Consider the following 20757-nt stretch of genomic DNA (forward strand, 5'->3'; position numbering starts at 1 on the left):
ATAGAAAAGGTCCTAAAAATATCCAAATAAGACACAATTGAAGAGAAGAACCATGTCATTTAAACACAAAACCTTTCAAAGATTAAAGACAACCTATTCTAATGCTATTGAAACTTAAGCTGTTCTTACAAAGACATCAATGTTGATCCACAACTGAAACTGTATGTCCATACTTTTTGTCTAATAAAGTAAATTTCTACTTTATAAGAACCCAATCTCTAGTGCTTCCATTTAAATAATTGGTTAGGGAGGCTGCCTCTTGGTTGAGGCTTATGGCCTCCTTTGATGAAGGTCATGCCCTTGCTGATTGGAAGCCCTTTGGGGTAAATAATAATGTGTTTTTGTCACTTTCTCACCTTTTTATTTGGATTTGAAATATTGCATGTTCCATAACATTATATTTATATGCGTTGTTCAACGCAAAAACTAATCTTCAGTTCACATCCATATCCTGGATGAATTCTCGCTACCAATCGTTTTCGTGTATAGAAGTTACAATGGAACACCCACTTTCTTTGACATTCATTATTTTGTTACCAAATTTGACTTGTTCATGGTATTAATTCTACATGATGTTAATTGAGTTTCCGAAAAGGGTGTTGATGAAAAAGTTATTTACCAAAATGGGTGATTTGAAAAATAATTACCAAAATGGAGTTTTTTTCTATATTTCTTTATTTTTTAACGGAAATTGGCTGATCGGAGTGTCGCGCTCCGGTCAAAGATAATATTTATAACCCTAATTACCCTTAACAAATAGCTAGTGGTAGCAAGGGGTCGAACCACGAAGAGTATGTGGTTTGCGAATGGACTTGATTGATTTAACGGTTTGTCACTATTATGAAGCTTACTAGATTATTTTTTTATGGTTTTTGTTTGTTTTGAAAAGATGTTGGAATGAACCTACAAGTTTAATTTTTAATTGTGACTAACAAGAACTTAAACAATTGCACGAGATTATAATTGATGATGTAACAAGATAAATAAACAAGGTTCACACCCGGTTCGGTAATTACAATCCTAGGATTTCTACACGTTTTAGATTTGATTCAATTGCAAAAGTGACTAACGAATTTAGTGTTACACGGTTTAGGTGCCAAGAGCTATCAACGTTATAAAGAACGGACCACAATGCACTTCGTTACCAAGAACATGTAAACTCTAACCTAGACAAGGCATAATTGCACATAAACATTTCATAAAGTCAAATTTAATCTTCACTCGACGATTTATGAATTCAATACAAATGCAAGACAATTGTCATAAGCTTCAAATCAAATCGCAATTTGTCACAAAATCAAACCAAGAACAATGTTAGAAACCCTAGACTTACAAAAACCTACACCGGGGTGAAACCTCCAAGAATTTAGCCGCTCATGGATGGACGAACGCTATCACCGAAAGAAGGAAACTTGATTAGGATCATCTTGAAGCTTGAGGAATGGTGAATGATGATGAATGGGGGTTTGGTTCGAATGATGGTGATGGAAGGATTGATGAATTAATGAAGCTAGGGTTTGGGATGGTGATGAAAGTGAATTGGATGGTGATTCGGGTTGATTCGGATGAAGGTTGGTGATAGAGATGGATTGAGAGTAGAAGGATGATAGGTTATGGCTCCAAGTTGTATTTTCAAACTCCAAAAAGAAGTGTAACTCCCGTATTGAATGAGCTTGGACCAATAGGAATCGAACTAAACCCCCAAATGATCAAAATTCCCGTTTCTGGTTTTGGCAGGCCGTCGCCGACGGCCCTCAACCCGTCGGCGACGGGTCTTGGATTTTCAACATTTACCCGACGGCTAAAACACCTGGATACGGGCATTTCTAGCCTACGGGCATTTTAAGGGGGCGTCGCCGACGGCTTGGTACCCGTCGGCGACGGGTTCTCAAAACTTGATTTTCAGCTTTCGCTTGTTTCGCTCCCGTTTGATCCGTAATGCGTTCCGATGTTCCGGTTTTCAATCCGATGACCCGTAAAGCTCCCGAAAAGCTCCTTAAACTTCATCAAACCTGCAAAAAACATTCTTGATTAAAAGTAGGCTATTCGAAACTAAAACTCACGTAAAAACGTTAAGTTAAACAATTACAAGCACCGGTTTTCAACCACGTATCACATCCCCACACTTGTCTTTTGCTTGCCCTCAAGCAAATCTGTTTTTCACTTTCACGTGGGTCGAACAACGAACATACATCCCATTCCCGAGACAAGGTTAAGGTCTAATGTCATACAAAAGTTCAAACTCTTTATAATATTCAATGTATTTAGCGGTGACGTGCTTTAGATACACAAATGGTTACCCAAGATTAACCCGCCCGTAAAACTAACAAATCATGCATATCCCTCACAATGTGCTCTCCACTCGGCTTAAAGTTTGCTAATCATGTGTAATGTATTAGCTTTTCAACAATTAATCGCTCAAACCAAATAGAACACGTACCCGCATAGGCTTGCAACTCAATCATTCTCCACTATCGAACACAAATACTAAGCACAAGTCAAAAGGTCTTTGAAGGGTTGTAACGGGGCTAGGCGAAGGGTAAGGAGTAGGATATTTTTAAAGTGACTATGGTGATGAAGAATTCGAATTTTATTACAACAGACTATACTAAACAAACGCAAACTATAAACATCCACAATGGGTAAAAACTTTCGCCTTTTATTCAACAAACTAATAGCACATCTTTTTGTGTTTTTCTCACTGCTTTTTCATTCTTTTTTCGCAATATTTTCTGATTTTTTTTTTTAACATATAAACCACAACTATACAAACAAATAATCCTAAAATCGAATTTCCATCACACGGTTTTAAAAGAAAAAGGTTTACGGTTATGGGCTACAGGGTGGTCAAATGAAAGGTTTAGGCTCAAAGTGGGCGACTAGGGGATTTATTTGGGTAAAGGTAAGCAAATGGTGTAAAAGAAAAAGGTTTACCTAATGCCTTAATCATTCTCGTGCTTGTATTCGGTCTATAGTCTCGAATGTATCAAAAGTTGCAAGTTCTACAATACGCGACTAATGGCCCACTCAACAAAGAAACATGTAAATGTGAATCTATGATGTAGAAAGGCTCAAACCTCACGTATAAGGGTATGATATGTGATATGCATACATTGCTAGCTCCTTAGGCGAATTATTCTCAAATAACCACCCACTAAATACCCGATATGCTTATTAATTTGAACTTGATCATGACAAAAGACCAAATGGTTTGTGACATCCCTCGTTGACTTGGTTACTTGTGCTTTTGAGATTGCTTTGAAAACAAGACATTTTTGAAAAAATTTTGAAATTTTCCCCCATCCCCACACTTGAGGTAAACATTGTCCTCAATGTGTAGTATTTAAATGAACGGGTCAAAATCGAAAATTTTTACTACTCCCCCATCCCCACACTTGAGGTACATATTGTCCTCAATATGTAAGAACTAGAGTTTGTAAAGCACAAGGGATGTGACACGGCTAACCTCCCCAAAATTACACCCCGGAAAATAAAATACAAAATACACTCCACTTATTTGCTAACTACAAATCAAAAGTAAAAAGAAACGTATGCACCTGGTTTTTCGCTAGTTCCTTGTGTGCTCTTCATCTTTTCAACTAAGCGGTCGTCTCACGAACATAGTGTACCTACAAATCTTAACCCTTGTGTAGAAGCATGCTTCTCACAACCATCAAAATTTGTTAATTACCTAGTTCTACCACTTTTATGAAATTATTACCAAGCCATACATTATTTTATTTTTGATTTTACGTGGAAAAATAATTTACAACAATAACAAGCCTAACTCACTTTCGTAGGAATCACGGTTTCATTTAGCGTATGCAACAAGCCCTTTAAACCTCCCGATAGCTCGGGAGGACGAGTCGGTCTCGTGAGGGTTATATAGGGAACACACCCACAAAGTTCATTTAACTAGGCAAAAATTAAATAGAAACGAAAAGCAATATACAACAACAACAACAACATGAAACATACCATACCTCTACCGCTGATATCGCTCATTTGGATCCGTTGGCGGGTTGGGTTGGTACGGATAACCAGTGAGGGCCTCGAACATCTCCCTATAGTTATCTAAGGGGCTTTGCTCCCCTTGAGGCGGTGGTTGGTACGGGATGGGGATGAAGCTGGACCCTACCGCTTCGGGCCAATGCGGCGTCGGGTCGGATGGGCCTTGAGGATAGGGAAGATCGGGGTAATTCGTCCACCCCGAGTGTTCGGTGTAGGGGAGGCCGGCTAGGTAGTCTCGATGGTGTCGCTCCTGATCATGCAACACCTTGGCGTTATTAATCGCCATCTGTTGTGAGACGTACATAGCACTCCACCGGCGGCGGTTTGCTTCTGCTTCTTGTTGTCGATGCGCCGCCTCTTCTTCTTCCCACGCCCGTCTTCGGGCCGCTTCGTCCTCCTGCATCTTTGCTAAATGTTCCATTTGTGACCTTTGCATGGCCTGGAACATCTCCTGCTCTTCCATGAATTTATTCATCCTTTCACGTTGGGCTCCTTGAGCCTCCCAATATTCGAGCATTGAAGATCCATGAGACCCTTCCCAAGCTTCTCTCCGTTGATTGTATTCCCGACCTTCGCCAATACACGCGGAGACATTATCAAATATCTCCTGTTGCCCCCTGTCAAAGTTTTTGTAAGAGGGTACCCGTCGTCGGGTCACAAAACCTGCCACCTCAGCGTTTATCTCCCTATGTGGCCGCATATAACGTTGCCTCGGCCTTCGTGCCTCGGAGGGTTCAGCTTCCTCCTCTTCTTCTTCCTCTTCCTCCATCTCCACATCTTCTTCCTGCACGGGTGGTGCCCCGGAAGTACGAACCTCAAACTTGTCCCCCAATTCATCGGTCACCACATACCTATTTCCCGAGAACTTGACCTCGACCTTCCAATTTTTCTTCATGTAACCCCAAGTAAATTCTTCCACTGGTTTAGAGACCCATAGTGCTTCCGAGGGCAAGCAATTCTGCTGCACGAGCATGGCACTAATGAGGCGTGCATACGGAATGAACCGCCTCTGAGACGACTCCCTGGTAGCCCACGTGTTCATCATGACTATGTGCCTCCACGACAGTGTCGGGGTTCCATACAATAAGGCATGCACCACCCTGCAATCACTGACTCTCACACCCCCACGATCACCAAATCTTACCAAAATGTTTTCAACCGAGATCCCTTGAAGGATCTTTCCTTCGAGCGACATATGCTTCTTTTTCATGTCACCCCCTGGGTGGGTTGGCAAAACAACATCTATCAACTGCTCCATATCGTTGATGTTCAAATGATTATCAAAGAAGTTCTCAATGGATGGGTAGTCATAGGCTTGTACCCCCAAAGAGTCAAACCTAGCAATCCGATTCATAGTTTCAAAAGACATCGTCATGTTTCCTCGAGATGTCTTCCCCACTAACTTCCATTGCGAAGGGGATTCATTCTTGTTTACAAACTTCAACGTGGACAACCACTCACACACTTCCGACAAGTAAATCCGGTGAGTATTGTCTTCGCACCAATCCAACACACTCTCCCATCCCAACCTCTCAAACATTTGCACAATCCCGATTTTCCGGAATTCTTCCACATTCACGGATCGTTCACACACCACTCTTGTCGGAATCGACGTGTTCACCCCATTTGTCATCTTCCATTTCCACAACTTAGCTTCCAACTTTCTATCTTGGTAGCTCGACAACTGTCTGTTCTTCTCGTCATCCCAAATTCGGGCATTTTGACTATCCCTGAACTTTGCCCATTCCCAATCTTGTCGGTATAATCTTGCATCATTTTCTGCAACAGTGCTCGGTTGCTCCCACTTCTTCGGTATTAAACCGGAAGAAGACCCAATCCCAGATGATGAAGCTTGACCCGTAGTCTTTTGTCTCTTGCTTCCTGCCATGACTACAATCAAAAACAAGCAAAACATCAATATAGATTCAACCTTCATTAACTCCCAAACTTTGAACATGATGTATGATGTTGACAATTTAATTAACAAGTATACGCAAAGTCGCCTCTTTAAACTTCTAAAGTCGCTTACTTTATCATAACTTATTAATCTTTTGTCAATCTTACAATGTCTTATAATTTCAACAAGAGTCAACATCATATTCATGTTCAATCATGTTCATAACAGTGTAATCACTTCACTATGGTTATGACATGCTCAAATTCCATTCAAAACTACTAATCTTGCCCAAAATCATGCTATCATAACATACATTGTCTAAACAACCTACTCTTAAACCAAAAAAAGTTTAAAATTTCGGAAGACAAACACTAATATATAATAATCAAGCATAAATTTAAGAGGAATCCATACCTTTGATGTTGTTAGACAAGAAAAACTAAGAAAAGATGACAATCAAGCACTTTGATGAACACCCTTTCAAAAACCCTCAAGAACACGCCCAGAAATCTTGCACAATAGCAAGAATTGATGAAAACCGTGTTAGGGGTTTTGTTTGTCTTAAAAAATCACTCAAGATGGACCCAAGAATTAGTGGATTTGGTGGAGAATTGAGGAAGTTATGAGAGCTTGAAGGTTTCTAGGGTTTGGGGAATAAGATGGAGAAGATGAAAGAGTTGGGTGAATTTGGAGAGAAAGAAAGCAGGGAATTTGTGGTGAAAAAGTGAGGTAAGATGATTGGGGTTCGAGTTTGTGGTTCAAAGTAGGTTTGGAAGAGGTTTGGTGAGGTGAAAATGGGTTTTAAATCGTTTTTTACGACCTTGGAACGAATCAGCGTCGGAACGAAATTGGGAACCCGTCGTCGCCGACGGGTAGTGGAAAAGTGATGTGGTGCCGACGGCTAAAACTGTGTCTACGGGTATTTAGGAACCTCGTCGCCGACGGCCATCACCCCGTCGCCGACGAGTAGTGGTTTTTTTTTTTTTTTTTTTTTTTTTTTTTTTAAAACAATAACCGTTAACAGCCCTACCACCCCCCAAAAATTCGTGTATTGTCCTCAATGCACCAAATCAAGTCTAACACATACCTTGTATCTTCACGACCCGTTTGGAATGCCCGAACTTCACACAATCAAGAAAGGTTAGTATGAACCGGAAACGATTCACATTCAATTACGAAAACAATTAAATAAGTGTACATAACTTTACAAAACCTGTTACCGGACCTTTTAATTTACCTCATATGTTGGTACACTTCCCAAGAAACATACCAACTCCACATTTGCATCCTTTTTCTCTTCATTACCATCAAGGAACGGTTTAAGGCGGTGACCGTTAACCGTTTGCTTCGACCCGTCCTTCGGGTCCTTGATTGTAACATCTCCAAGTTTTCCGACCCGTGTAATCACATATGGGCCCATCCACTTGCTCTTGAGCTTTCCGGGGAAGTATTTAAGCCTCGAATTGTAGAGCCAAACCTTTTGACCCACTTCGAACTCCTTTGGCTTCAACTTCGCATCATGTGCCCGCTTCATGTCATCCTTGTACTTTGAGGCACACTCATACGCTTCTTCCCTAAGCTCCTCCAACTCACAAAGCTTCAACTTTCGCTCCTTTCCTGCATCGTCATATTTCATGTTAACCTCTTTTATAGCCCACCAAGCATGATGCACAAGCTCAACTGGTAAATGGTAATTTCGCCCATAAACTAAGCGATAAGGAGTAGTTCCAATAGGTGTTTTATGAGCCGTTCTATAGGCCCATAAAGCATCATTCAACTTTGTTGACCAATCCTTTCGGTCGGGTCGAACAGTCTTTTGCAAAATTTCTTTTATTTGCCTATTGGAAACCTCAACTTGACCGCTTGTTTGTGGGTGGTAGGGAGTAGCAATTCGATGGTCAACACCATACCGTTTCAAGAGTTTGCCAAAATTAAAGTTCTTGAAATGAGATCCCCCATCACTAATGATTACTCGGGGAACCCCAAATCGAGAAATTATATTCGTTTGAACAAAATTGCAAACAACGGTATGGTCATTCGTTTTGGTGGCAATCGCTTCGACCCATTTGGATACATAATCGACCGCCACCAAAATGTATAAATTGCCATGCGAATTAGGGAATGGGCCCATGAAATCGATCCCCCATACATCAAAAATATCTACAATAAGGATCGGTTGCATGGGCATTTCATCCCTTTTTTATATACTCCCCAACTTTTGACACTCAACACAGTTTTTAGCGAAATGAAAAGCATCCTTAAAAATAGTCGGCCAATAAAGACCGCTATTTAGCACTTTGTGCCCTGTTTTGTGACCACTAAAATGGCCCCCACAAGCAAATGAATGCAAGTGCATCAAGACGCTAGGAATCTCCTCGTCGGGTATGCATCTTCGAACGACTTGATCCGGACAAATCTTGAATAAGTCCGGTTCTTCCAACGTGTAATATTTGATTTGAGACAGGAAATGCAACCTCTTCCTTCTATCCCAATGAGCCGGCAAGTCACCTGTAACCAAATAGTTAACAATATTAGCATACCATGGTAATATTCCAACTTTTAAGATGTGCTCATCTGGAAAAGTCTCATTAATTTCTTCACGGGAAGAATCCTCTACACTCAATCGAGACAAATGGTCCGCGACCACATTCTCACTCCCTTTCTTATCTCGAATCTCCAAATCAAACTCTTGTAATAGGAGTACCCATCGGATCAAACGCGGCTTAGCATCCTTTTTCTCCATGAGGTACCTGACAGCACTGTGGTCAGAATAGATAATAACTTTGCTACCCCATATGTAAGCCCGGAATTTATCTAATGCATAAACCACCGCAAGTAGCTCTTTCTCAGTTGTTGTATAGTTAAGTTGTGCATCCGAGAGAGTCTTACTTGCGTAGTAAATGGCAACCGGCTTTTTGTCTACCCGTTGACCCAACACGGCCCCAACCGCATAGTCGCTTGCATCACACATAATTTCAAATGGTAATGACCAATTTGGTGATTGCAAGATTGGGGCCTCAACCAATTTCTGTTTCAACACATTAAAGGCATTTTCACACTGTTTGTCAAAATTAAAGTCTCGGTCTTTTAACAAAAGATTACATAGGGGTTTTGTAATATCACTAAACCCTTTTATAAACCTCCTATAAAACCCCGCATGACCTAAAAATGACCTAATACCTTTAACGGTCGTGGGATAAGGTAAAGTAGATATGACTTGTACCTTAGCACGATCAACCTCTATCCCACGACTTGACACCACGTGCCCCAACACAATTCCCTCTTGAACCATAAAATGGCTCTTTTCCCAACTTAGGACCAAACTAGTTTCAACACATCTTTTTAACACTTTGTCTAGTTGGTCCAAACAAGTCTCAAATGATGATCCAAAAATTGAGAAATCATCTATGAAGATTTCTAAAGACTCTCCCACCATATCGGAGAAGATACTCATCATGCACCTCTGAAAGGTGGCGGGAGCATTACATAACCCAAACGGCATCCGCCTAAATGCGAAGGTACCGTAAGGACATGTAAAGGTAGTCTTTGCTTGATCTTCCGGATGGATGGCAATTTGGTTATAACCGGAATAACCATCTAGGAAGCAATAAAATTTTTGCCCCGATAATTTCTCAACAATTTGATCAATAAACGGTAAAGGAAAATGATCTTTGGAAGTTGCGGTATTCAACTTCCTATAATCAATACAAATTCGCCACCCGGTTACCGGCCGGGTAGCTACCTCTTCACCTGCGTCATTTTTGACGACTTGTATGCCGGCTTTCTTGGGAACCGTTTGTGTCGGGCTCACCCATTGGCTATCCGAGATCGGGTAAATGATACCCGCGTCAAGCCACTTCAACACCTCTTTCTTTACGACCTCCCGCATGTTCGGATTTAACCGCCTTTGCGCATCTCTAACGGGAGTCACATTCTCTTCCGTGATGATTTTGTGCATCACCACCGAGGGACTAATACCCTTCAAATCCGCAATGGTCCATCCAATCGCCGCCCGATTGGTGACCAATACCTCCATCAACTTTTTCTCTTGCTCTCCGGTTAAATTTGATGCAATGATAACCGGGAGAGTATTGCCCTCTCCAACATAAGCATACTTGAGATGCTTTGGCAATGCTTTCAATTCGACTTCCGGAGGCTCCACTAAAGACGGCTTCAATTTAGTATCAATGCTCTCCGGTAAGCTCTCAACTTGGTGCGTCCATGTCGGTTTTCCTTCTCTAACCGCAAGCACCTCTAGACTCCTCACTTCCTCGTCCATGCTTCGTTCCACCTCCACCTATGACCTGTTAAACACATAGCAATCCTCCATTGTGTTTTCCCCATAAACGATTGTGTCGCAAAGAGGTATACACGTGTCAACAATGTCTGCCATAAAGCATTCATCATCAACTGGAGGGTTCATAAGTCCGGAAAAAACATGCAACCTCAACCTCCGGTTTCCAAATGTCATGTCAACCGTCCCCGTTCTGCAATCGATTTGAGCATTTGCAGTTGCTAAGAACGGTCGACCCAAAATCACCGTAGGTTGTTTGGTTGGGTCCTTGGCCACATAATCAAGTACAAGAAAGTCCACCGGATAGTAAAAATCCTCGATTTTCACTATCACATCCGAAACAATCCCACGGGGTAGTTTAGGTGTCAAATCGGCTAACACCACGGTGGTGTTTGCCGATTGAAGTGGACCAAACTCATATTGGTCATACAAACTACCCGGTAGAATGCTTACACTAGCACCAAGATCTAGAAGCGCCCGATTGATTTTAAAATCGCCCACTTGAATTGAAATGATAGGCGCACCCGGATCTTGGAGCTTAGGTGGAAGTGCACCCGAAAGAATCGAACTCACGTTTTCGGTTAAATCTAATTTCTTTGGAAATTTGTGAGTGCGTTTTTGGGTACACAAATCTTTCAAGTACTTAGCATAAGACGGTACTTGTTTAATTGCATCCAAAAGAGGTAAATTTATTTTTACTTGTTTGAAAATTTCCAACAACTCTTCTTGTTGTGGACCTCTTTTGTTTGCAACCTTTTTCGTCGGTCCCTTCAATGCTTCGGGATAAGGGGCGGTATTAACCTCCACACCCTTTTCCTTAGCCTTGGGGACGGGGATGGCCACAACGGGAGTAACATTATTCTTTTTCAAATCATTTTTATTTTGACCCGTTTGGCCATCCTCAAGCTCATCATCACTAGCATCTTCCACCACCCCTTCAACAAATTGGGATGGTGGTGTTTTGACACCATTATCAACAACTCTACCACTACGTAAAGTAACTTTATTAATTGGTACCTCACGTGTGTTTCTCGAGCTCGACCCCTGATGCTTAGGGTTTATGGTGGTGTCACTTGGAAGCTTCCCCGTGCCTCCCTTGATTTGGGCCACTTCTTCCGCTAGTTGGCCTACTTGTTTTGCCAATGCCTCATGTGCTTTGTCTCGAATCTCATTCTCCTTCTTGGATTCTTGCATCATTGAAAGCATCACATCCATCTTTGTATTCAAGTCATTGCCACCGGTTTGGTTGTTTGACCCACTTCCGTTACCGCCTTGGTTGTTATAATTCTTTTGGTACCCACCTTGGTACCCTTGGTTGTAATTTCATTGGTAGCCTCCTTGGTTACCACCTTGGCGGTTTTGGTATGATGACCCGCTTCCCCCTTGATTACCCGGTTGGAAATTCGGGTTCATTTGATTTGAAGCATTACCATACCGAAAGTTGGGGTGATTTCTCAAACCCGGATGGTAAGTGTTGGAGTTCATGTCATATTGCTTCCTATCTCCATACACTTGATTGACTTCTTCGGTGTAACCACTCGAACCCATTGAACATTGCTCGGTGCTATGTCCAATATCACCACAATCTTCACACACCTCGAATTGAACCGCGTTCACCTCTTTCTTCTTTTTCAATTGGGCTATCTCCCGCTCTAAGGAGGAAATCCGATCCTTAGAATCGAGATCGGGAAGTGACCGGGAAACTGGATGCCTTTTTGCTCTATCGGCCGATTCTTTTTGTTTGGACCGTTTGCTCATTCTCTCCAAAAATTCCCAATCGTCATCCTCATGGTTGCTCAAAAGTGTACCATTGCTTGTCGTTTCAAGCCGATTCCAAGTCGCATCATCTAAGCCCCGTACGAAACATTTCACCAATTCCCATTTTTCTATTTGGTGATGTGGGCATCTCCTCATTAGCTCTTTGAATCGGGTGAATGCTTCATGTAACGGCTCACTTGAAAGTTGACGAAATGACCGAATTTCATCCCTAGCATCATCGGTCTTGGCCATGGAATAGTATTCATCCAAAAATGCTTGTTGCATTTGTTCCCAAGTTCGAATACTATTGGGCGGAAGTGTAAAGAACCACTGCTTTGCTTTATCCTTCAATGAGAATTGAAATAGGCGAAGTTTCACTTCCTCCAATGCGAAATTGTGTCCTCCAATAGTATCACAAATAGATGAGAACTCCGTTAAATGGTTGTACGGCTCATCGTTAGACCTTCCGTTGAAATGAGGAAGGATGTTGATGTAATGCGGTTTACAATCAAACATCCTCCTTTCACATACTATTGGAGAATTGTTTTCGGTCACTATTGGTCGGAAACGGTCATTGACTCCCCGTGGAGGTTGTTGACGACGTTGTGGCCCATTAACTTCTTGATCGCCCGGTCTTCGATTATCCCGTCGTTCATCCCTTCTATCCTCTCTTCGGTTATCCCTCGGGTTACCACCGCCCACAAAACGAGGAATCCGGTTAGGGTTTACATTGTTGTTGTTATTGTTGTTGTTGTAAAACCCTTCATTCCGGTTTCGTCGGTTGTTGTTTTGTGGTTGACGGTTGTTCCCATAACCATCATTTCTTCCACCCCCATAGCCATATTCTTCTTCCCCAACGTAGTTGGCGTTTTGATAACCAATTTCCTCATCATCATATCCCCTAGCATTGTAAACATTCCCCCTATTCAAATAACCCCAATCTTCGTCCTCGTTGGCTCGATCATCATAATAACCCCCATCGTCCGAATTTTCCGTATGAATGCTCACATGTTCCGGCGATTGATAACCGGGAACACTATACGGTTCATCATCGGGGATTGCATTCCTTAAATCGTCGAGGTTGAGAAACGGGTCTTCATTCGCGGGATTGCCGCGATCACGGTTACCTCTACGATCGGAGTTAACATTCCGATCATCAAGGTTGATAGGTAGCGATGCTTGTCGGTGAAGAGGTTGTTGTTGAGGTGTTCGTTGGGCATTGTTGGTATTTTGGTTTCGGAAAGGTGGAGTGGGTGGTCTTGCGTTGGTGTTACCACCCGGTTGCTCTTGAGTGGGATAAAAGGTTCCTCGGGATTGGAATTGGTTTGGGTGGAGGTTCTGGTTTGGGTTAAAGTCTTGGTTGGAATTATGGTTTGCCATTGAATCGGTTTCAATGGTCGGCGTGAGTGGTGGTGTTTGGTTGGTTTGATTAGAAGCAAGAGTTGCTTCTAACCGGCTTGCTAGGTTTCTTCTTGCAAGTCTTTCAATTTCCGGTTCGTAGACTAGCGGTGAAGTCCTACCAGAATTTCGTGTACGCATGCACTACCTGTAACCTGCACAAATAACACACCTCGCGTAACAAGGAAAGAGACAGTACAAAAAGAAAGCAAAACAATTTAAACAGTTAATCACACAAATTCAAACAATATCCAAACACAAAGCGCACGCACTCCCCGGCAACGGCGCCAAAATTTGATCGATATCAGCGGTAGAGGTATGGTATGTTTCATGTTGTTGTTGTTGATCGGAGTGTCGCGCTCCGGTCAAAGATAATATTTATAACCCTAACTACCCTTAACAAATAGCTAGTGGTAGCAAGGGGTCGAACCACGAAGAGTATGTGGTTTGCGAATGGACTTGATTGATTTAACGGTTTGTCACTATTATGAAGCTTACTAGATTATTTTTTTATGGTTTTTGTTTGTTTTGAAAAGATGTTGGAATGAACCTACAAGTTTAATTTTTAATTGTGACTAACAAGAACTTAAACAATTGCACGAGATTATAATTGATGATGTAACAAGATAAATAAACAAGGTTCACACCCGGTTCGGTAATTACAATCCTAGGATTTCTACACGTTTTAGATTTGATTCAATTGCAAAAGTGACTAACGAATTTAGTGTTACACGGTTTAGGTGCCAAGAGCTATCAACGTTATAAAGAACGGACCACAATGCACTTCGTTACCAAGAATATGTAAACTCTAACCTAGACAAGGCATAATTGCACATAAACATTTCATAAAGTCAAATTTAATCTTCACTCGACGATTTATGAATTCAATACAAATGCAAGACAATTGTCATAAGCTTCAAATCAAATCGCAATTTGTCACAAAATCAAACCAAGAACAATGTTAGAAACCCTAGACTTACAAAAACCTACACCGGGGTGAAACCTCCAAGAATTTAGCCGCTCATGGATGGACGAACGCTATCACCGAAAGAAGGAAACTTGATTAGGATCATCTTGAAGCTTGAGGAATGGTGAATGATGATGAATGGGGGTTTGGTTCGAATGATGGTGATGGAAGGATTGATGAATTAATGAAGCTAGGGTTTGGGATGGTGATGAAAGTGAATTGGATGGTGATTCGGGTTGATTCGGATGAAGGTTGGTGATAGAGATGGATTGAGAGTAGAAGGATGATAGGTTATGGCTCCAAGTTGTATTTTCAAACTCCAAAAAGAAGTGTAACTCCCGTATTGAATGAGCTTGGACCAATAGGAATCGAACTAAACCCCCAAATGATCAAAATTCCCGTTTCTGGTTTTGGCAGGCCGTCGTCGACGGCCCTCAACCCGTCGGCGACGGGTCTTGGATTTTCAACATTTACCCGACGGCTAAAACACCTGGATACGGGCATTTCTAGCCTACGGGCATTTTAAGGGGGCGTCGCCGACGGCTTGGTACCCGTCGGCGACGGGTTCTCAAAACTTGATTTTCAGCTTTCGCTTGTTTCGCTCCCGTTTGATCCGTAATGCGTTCCGATGTTCCGGTTTTCAATCCGATGACCCGTAAAGCTCCCGAAAAGCTCCTTAAACTTCATCAAACCTGCAAAACACATTCTTGATTAAAAGTAGGCTATTCGAAACTAAAACTCACGTAAAAACGTTAAGTTAAACAATTACAAGCACCGGTTTTCAACCACGTATCATTGGCCTGTAATAATCTCACCTAGACCTTATTGGCTATTAATAATCTCACCTCAGAAGATTCCCCCCACCAGTCCCACCTTTCACTTATTTTTCCTACAATGGTCCCCGGTTAAAAAAACTTAACGGAGTTAAGTTTTTATCCAAACTACAAACAAATTTTTTAGGGCTTTTGATTAGAACGACGATACGAGTCCGTTGATGTAAAACTTGCCTCGAAACGGTGCTCCAAACGATGAATACAACGCTTCAATTCAGGTGTTTAAATTTCCAATTAACCAAAATCAAGTTACTTGGAGCACCATTTCGAAGTAAGTTTTACATCAATGGACTCGTATCATCGTTCTGATCAAAAGCCCTAAAAAATATGTTTGTAATTTGGAAAAAAGCTTAACTCCGTTAAGTTTTTTTAACGGGGGACCATTGTAGGAAAAATAGGTGAAAGGTGAGACTGGTGGGGGAAATATTCTGAGGTGGGATTATTAATGGCCAATAAGGTCTAGGTGGGATTATTATAAGCCAATTCCCCATTTTTTAACTAGTCTGTTATAATCCTTCTATTTTTATTTAATCAAGCTATCACATTTATATTCTTTTCTTCAATCTAACTAATTATATAGATTTTTTAACTAACTTATTAATTATTATATATATTTTTTTCTTTTTTATAAGGAAACCCATGTTAAAACAAACTGAGTGCTAATACCTCTCATCTACTGTTTTAATTTTTTTTTTGAGATTAATTTTTCATTTATTATTGTTCGTGTAGTTAATTACCAATTCAAATGAAAACCTATAATATAGTATTCCCTAAAGTTACATAAATTTATTAACAATCAGTGGGCAAAATATTTACGTAGATTGATTGGTTCATAATTTTATTGGCCAACTCAATACTTATTATTATTTTTTATTATCAACTTATTTTTTAATAGTCACGAACAACATTTATTTCATTCAATTAATGTAAATATGGACACATGTCTCGTTTACAAAAAAAGAAAACCATGTCTGTGTTTGATTGTTTGTTCGATTTAAGTTAAATAAATGAATATGAACGTGCTACTTTAGTGATCGCTTACATCTCTAAAATTAGAATAATTTAGCTTACTTAAATGTAAAAGGAAATAAAAGAAAAACTATTATGAAAAAAGAATTATATTTTGTCGGTTAAAAAGTAAATACAATATAAAGAGTAATTGTTTGGAGAAAATAAATTAAAAACATATTAGGGTTAATTGAAAAAAAGAAAAAAAATATAATAGATTAGTTAATAATAAAGAAATAAGAAATAACACTCATTTTAATAATTTTTTTTTAAAATCACCCACTTTGGTAAATATTTTTTCCACCCTCACCAATTTGGGAAAAAAGTCATTACAAAACATCTATTTTGGTAATTATTTTTCAAAACACCCATTTTGGTAAATAATTTTTCCACATACACTCTTTTGGAAAAAAACTCGATGTTAATTTCCTGTTCATATTCATTATTTTGTTACCAAATTTAACTGGTAATTTATTGTTAAATTTATTTGATGGTTTTTTTAAGGTATCATCTTTAGACACCAATTTCGTTGACATCTTATAATCTATTATATTATCAATTATTTCATTGTTTTATAGTTTTCCTTAACAAATAGCTTTCACAGCCAATGTGTAGTTTTATCACAAATTTATAGTTTTGAGCACTAATTTTATTTTCTCAAATACTATTTCTTAAAGGAGGAGCAAGTACATGAGCCAAATATGGACCAAGTTGTCGACGAACTTCAGATAACAACTTTTCAAACTCCTGTAAGACCTTCCTTTTTTTTACTTCATCTTTTTGGTTAGTAATTTTTTTATGAATGAAACTAAATTATAATTTGATAGAGGTAATGCGTAAACTACTAAGGTGCAACCCGCCTTGTACCACGGGGAAAACAGGAAAAAGGATTTAAAGTATATAGTATATTCGGCACATTTTTGCCATCCCTATGACGCTTAACCCTAAAAATTAACCGGGTTTGTAATAAAGGACCTAACCTGAAACAAAAAGCACATGTATGTAAAGGTCAGCGGGTGAAATCTTAAACGTTAAAAATACAAGGTTTGAACAAAACCTATATCATACACAAAATGTCTTTATGAATTGTATACAATCACCAAATGATGGATCAAGTTTAACTAACTTAGACATAATTTATAATTTTAGCTGACTTAAAAAAAAACAAGGTTTCAATATGTTTAGATAATAGGTTTATTATCTATTATTTTTTAATATAATCAAATGAACACGAATGAATGTAAACGAAAGAACATGAACGAACGTAACCGAACATATTACCGAACGTTCACGAACGCAGTCGAACGAACGGGACATTTGTCCGTTTTCGGTCGCTAAGCTAATCGAACGAAACTTTTTGTTCGTGTTCGTTTGCTAAGCTAATCGAACGAACATAAACGAACTTTCTGCCGAACGATTCACGAACAGTTCGCTGAACCAGTGGCGGATCTAGAAAACACTCATAGGGGTAACGTTTTCAAAGAAAGGGGTAACGAAATCGAAAAAACGTCAATTTTTTTCCAAAATTTACACTACTGCCGGAGCGCCAAGGGGTAGCGAAGACTACCCCTTATCATAAGGTACATTGTAGGTCCCTCTCGAAGGATGAGGTCAAACCTTAACCTTGTTATGTTAACACACTAGCAAGTGCGGAATCCAAGCTAGAGTGCAACCGAGTTGAAACAAGCACAAACACAAGACACACAAAGTTCACCGATTAACACCACTTGTATTAATACGAATGAAAGGTTCCGGTTACAAGCTCAATGTTTACAAATCAGTTTTGCAAACTCTCTAATGTGTGTGTTCTTGACAGAAAGCTCTCACTTGTCTATCTCTCGAGTATATGTCTATCTGTCTGTGAGTGCCTGTCTTTCTGTCTCTAAAATGAAATGAACACACTGCATGGGTATTTATACCCAGCACAGAAAGTCTGGTCGAAGGATCAGGATTACTGATCGAAAGATCATCTTTCGATCAGACTGCTATCGAAGGATTCACAGGGACCTCGAAGGATGATCTATCGAGGTCTATCAATCATCCATCGAAGGTTCATCTTTCGAGTTCATCGAAGGATCTTACTATCCTTCGATGAGTCATCCTTCGACACAGACATGTTAACCATTTTCTAACTGATTGGCCAAGTCAAACCAGGAGGATGGTTGACTTGGTCAACTTACAGGACTAACAAGGACACCGTTTTACATCATGACCGAATACAGACAAAGTACAGACACAAGTGCACCAACAAACTCCCCCTTTGCTGTAGCTTTGTCTCGATCTTGATCATATTTGATCTTCGTGTCTTCAAGACTCTGATGTCCTTTCAAGTCTTCAATGTCGGAGGATCTTCAAAGTCTTCACGTCTTGAAAGCAGAGAGTGTATCAACAAACTACCCGTATCATGTAGGAAGTGTGTTGACAAACTCCCCCTTAACATAAGCTCCCCCTTGAGTTATGCTCGTGAAAAACTTTGATCTTTATGAATTGAGATCCTTGTGGTGTTAATGATGGTCAGCGGCAAATCGATCATTTTCATCACTTGAGCGCCTTCACGTCGTGTCTTCATTCCGAAGCTTTGTCATCGACCATGTGCTCCTTGCCTTCAGAATCTGCACATGCAAGAAATCTAAACGCGTAATGAGAACAACTGCTTGGAATATAGTTAGCATAAACAAATGACACACGTATGACCATGTTTCAATCTAACACCGTCCGACAGTTTGAAAGTTTAACAAATTTATCAATTTTAGTTTCTAACTTTCAAAACTTGCAAATTTCGACCGTTTATGAAGATTTAGTCAATTCGGTTTTCGTTCAGGTTTCAGGTAACGAAGACTCGAGTTCCAGCATCGTACGATCGAAAATAAATTAGAAATAAAATCTTTTTGGCTTTTATAAAGTTTATATTAAAACACACCTAAAATCTTTTTGGTATTTTTTGAATTTTTCAAATGTAAAAACTGAAAGCAGGAAATAAATATATGCAGACATTCTTTTTGCGAGTTTCGAGGGTAAGAGAATCATATCAGTGTACGGTCATGCCAAAACGCTCTTGTTGTTCAATTAGTTAACATTAAGATAAGCATCCTATAACAATTATCGGTATTGTTGTCCACTTAAGCTCAACTTATCAGATGTAATCATGGCGAGGGGATACGTTAAAGGTATGATTTATACTTACCGACCGGTGTTCATCCACATCACGACACATTCCCGTATCAAGGTATGCACGAGAGTTCATCTTACCTGTGAGTATACCGATTATCATCTGTTTGACCGTATATGATGTGAGATTCTCACTTATTTTGATTTGAAAACAAGCCCTATGTGATATAATCACTTATTGATGAGGAACTTGATTTTCATATGCATGAGGGCACAGGAGCAAGTCCGTGAACAGGTCAGTACTTTCGTACAGCAGAGTGACGAACTTGACTCCCGGATAAATGTGATATTTTATCACTTATTTGTTTGGACATGTGATTGTTTATCACTTATTGAGGTCGTATGCAATATGTACACGTATGTATAGTATCATGGAAGATCTAGACTTGCGTCCCAGTTATTTTTCGGTAAAAGATACAACCATGATACCCAGATGATAAGCAGCATAAAGACCGAATATCTCAGAAACTCGGCAATCTCTCAAACGAAATTTCGGTACTAAGACCATATGCCAATGAATGGTTCCCACCTGGTCTTCAGTCGGTTTAAGATTTATATCACCCTGCACACTTTAAAATGATTGTGAGCCTACCGATACATCTTATATAGAGCTGCTTATCGTTTTTCATTTAAGGTTTAAAGAGGCTTGGATAGACCACTGATGTACTATCATTTTCTCTTTTTCTCGCCAGGAAACTCATTTTTGTTTTTCTATTGTTTTTGTGTTTTTGGAATTTTTCGATGTTTTTGGATTTTCAGATTTTGGATTTACTCCCCCTAAAATCAACAAACTAAGACAAATTTAAAACACAAAGGTATTTACAAAAATGATTTTCCGATGTTGGTTTTACTCTGGCTTGACCTTAATGCCGTTTACCAATAATAAAAAGTCAAATCTTGATTTGTAAAATGCTTTGGTAAAAAGGTCGGCACGTTGGTCATCGGTGTGGACCTTAACAACATCGATTAGCCTTTTCTCAAAGCAATCACGTATGAAGTGATATTTGATTTCGATGTGTTTGGTCTTTGAATGCTGCACAGGATTTCTAGTGATCTGTAATGCAGCAGAATTATCAACGTAAATAGGAGTAGTTAGGAATTCAAAACCGTAGTCCCGCAATTGTTGTTGAATCCAAAGGACTTGGGAGCAACAACTTGAGGCAGCAATGTATTCAGCTTCGCATGTTGATGTAGCGACGCACGTCTGCTTCTTGCACTGCCATGTGACTAGGCGATTTCCTAAAAACTGACATCCAGCCGTTGTGGATTTACCGTCGATTTGCATCCGCCAAAATCAGAATCACTGAAAGCGACCAATTCAAAGTTATTATCCCTAGGGTACCATAGACCGGTGTCATGGTAACCCTTCAAATGACGAAAAATCCTTTTGACAGCTGCAAGATGTGAGGATTTCGGATTGACT

At 40.0% G+C, this 20757-nt stretch overlaps 1 protein-coding gene across 5 annotated transcripts in view; it reads left to right on the forward strand.

Annotated features, from left to right (window-relative positions):
* LOC118484350 overlaps window positions 1–20757 on the forward strand; it is a 55405-nt gene that overhangs the window by 8042 nt on the left and 26606 nt on the right. For all 5 annotated transcript variants that reach the window (XM_035980385.1, XM_035980386.1, XM_035980387.1 and 2 more), the window contains exon 4: window positions 16844–16915. In XM_035980385.1, the coding sequence (XP_035836278.1) occupies window positions 16844–16915 (72 nt within the window). The remainder of the gene's footprint in view (window positions 1–16843; window positions 16916–20757) is intronic.

The sequence above is a fragment of the Helianthus annuus genome, chromosome 11, assembly GCF_002127325.2.
Source record: "Helianthus annuus cultivar XRQ/B chromosome 11, HanXRQr2.0-SUNRISE, whole genome shotgun sequence".
Classification (NCBI taxonomy): domain Eukaryota; kingdom Viridiplantae; phylum Streptophyta; class Magnoliopsida; order Asterales; family Asteraceae; genus Helianthus; species Helianthus annuus.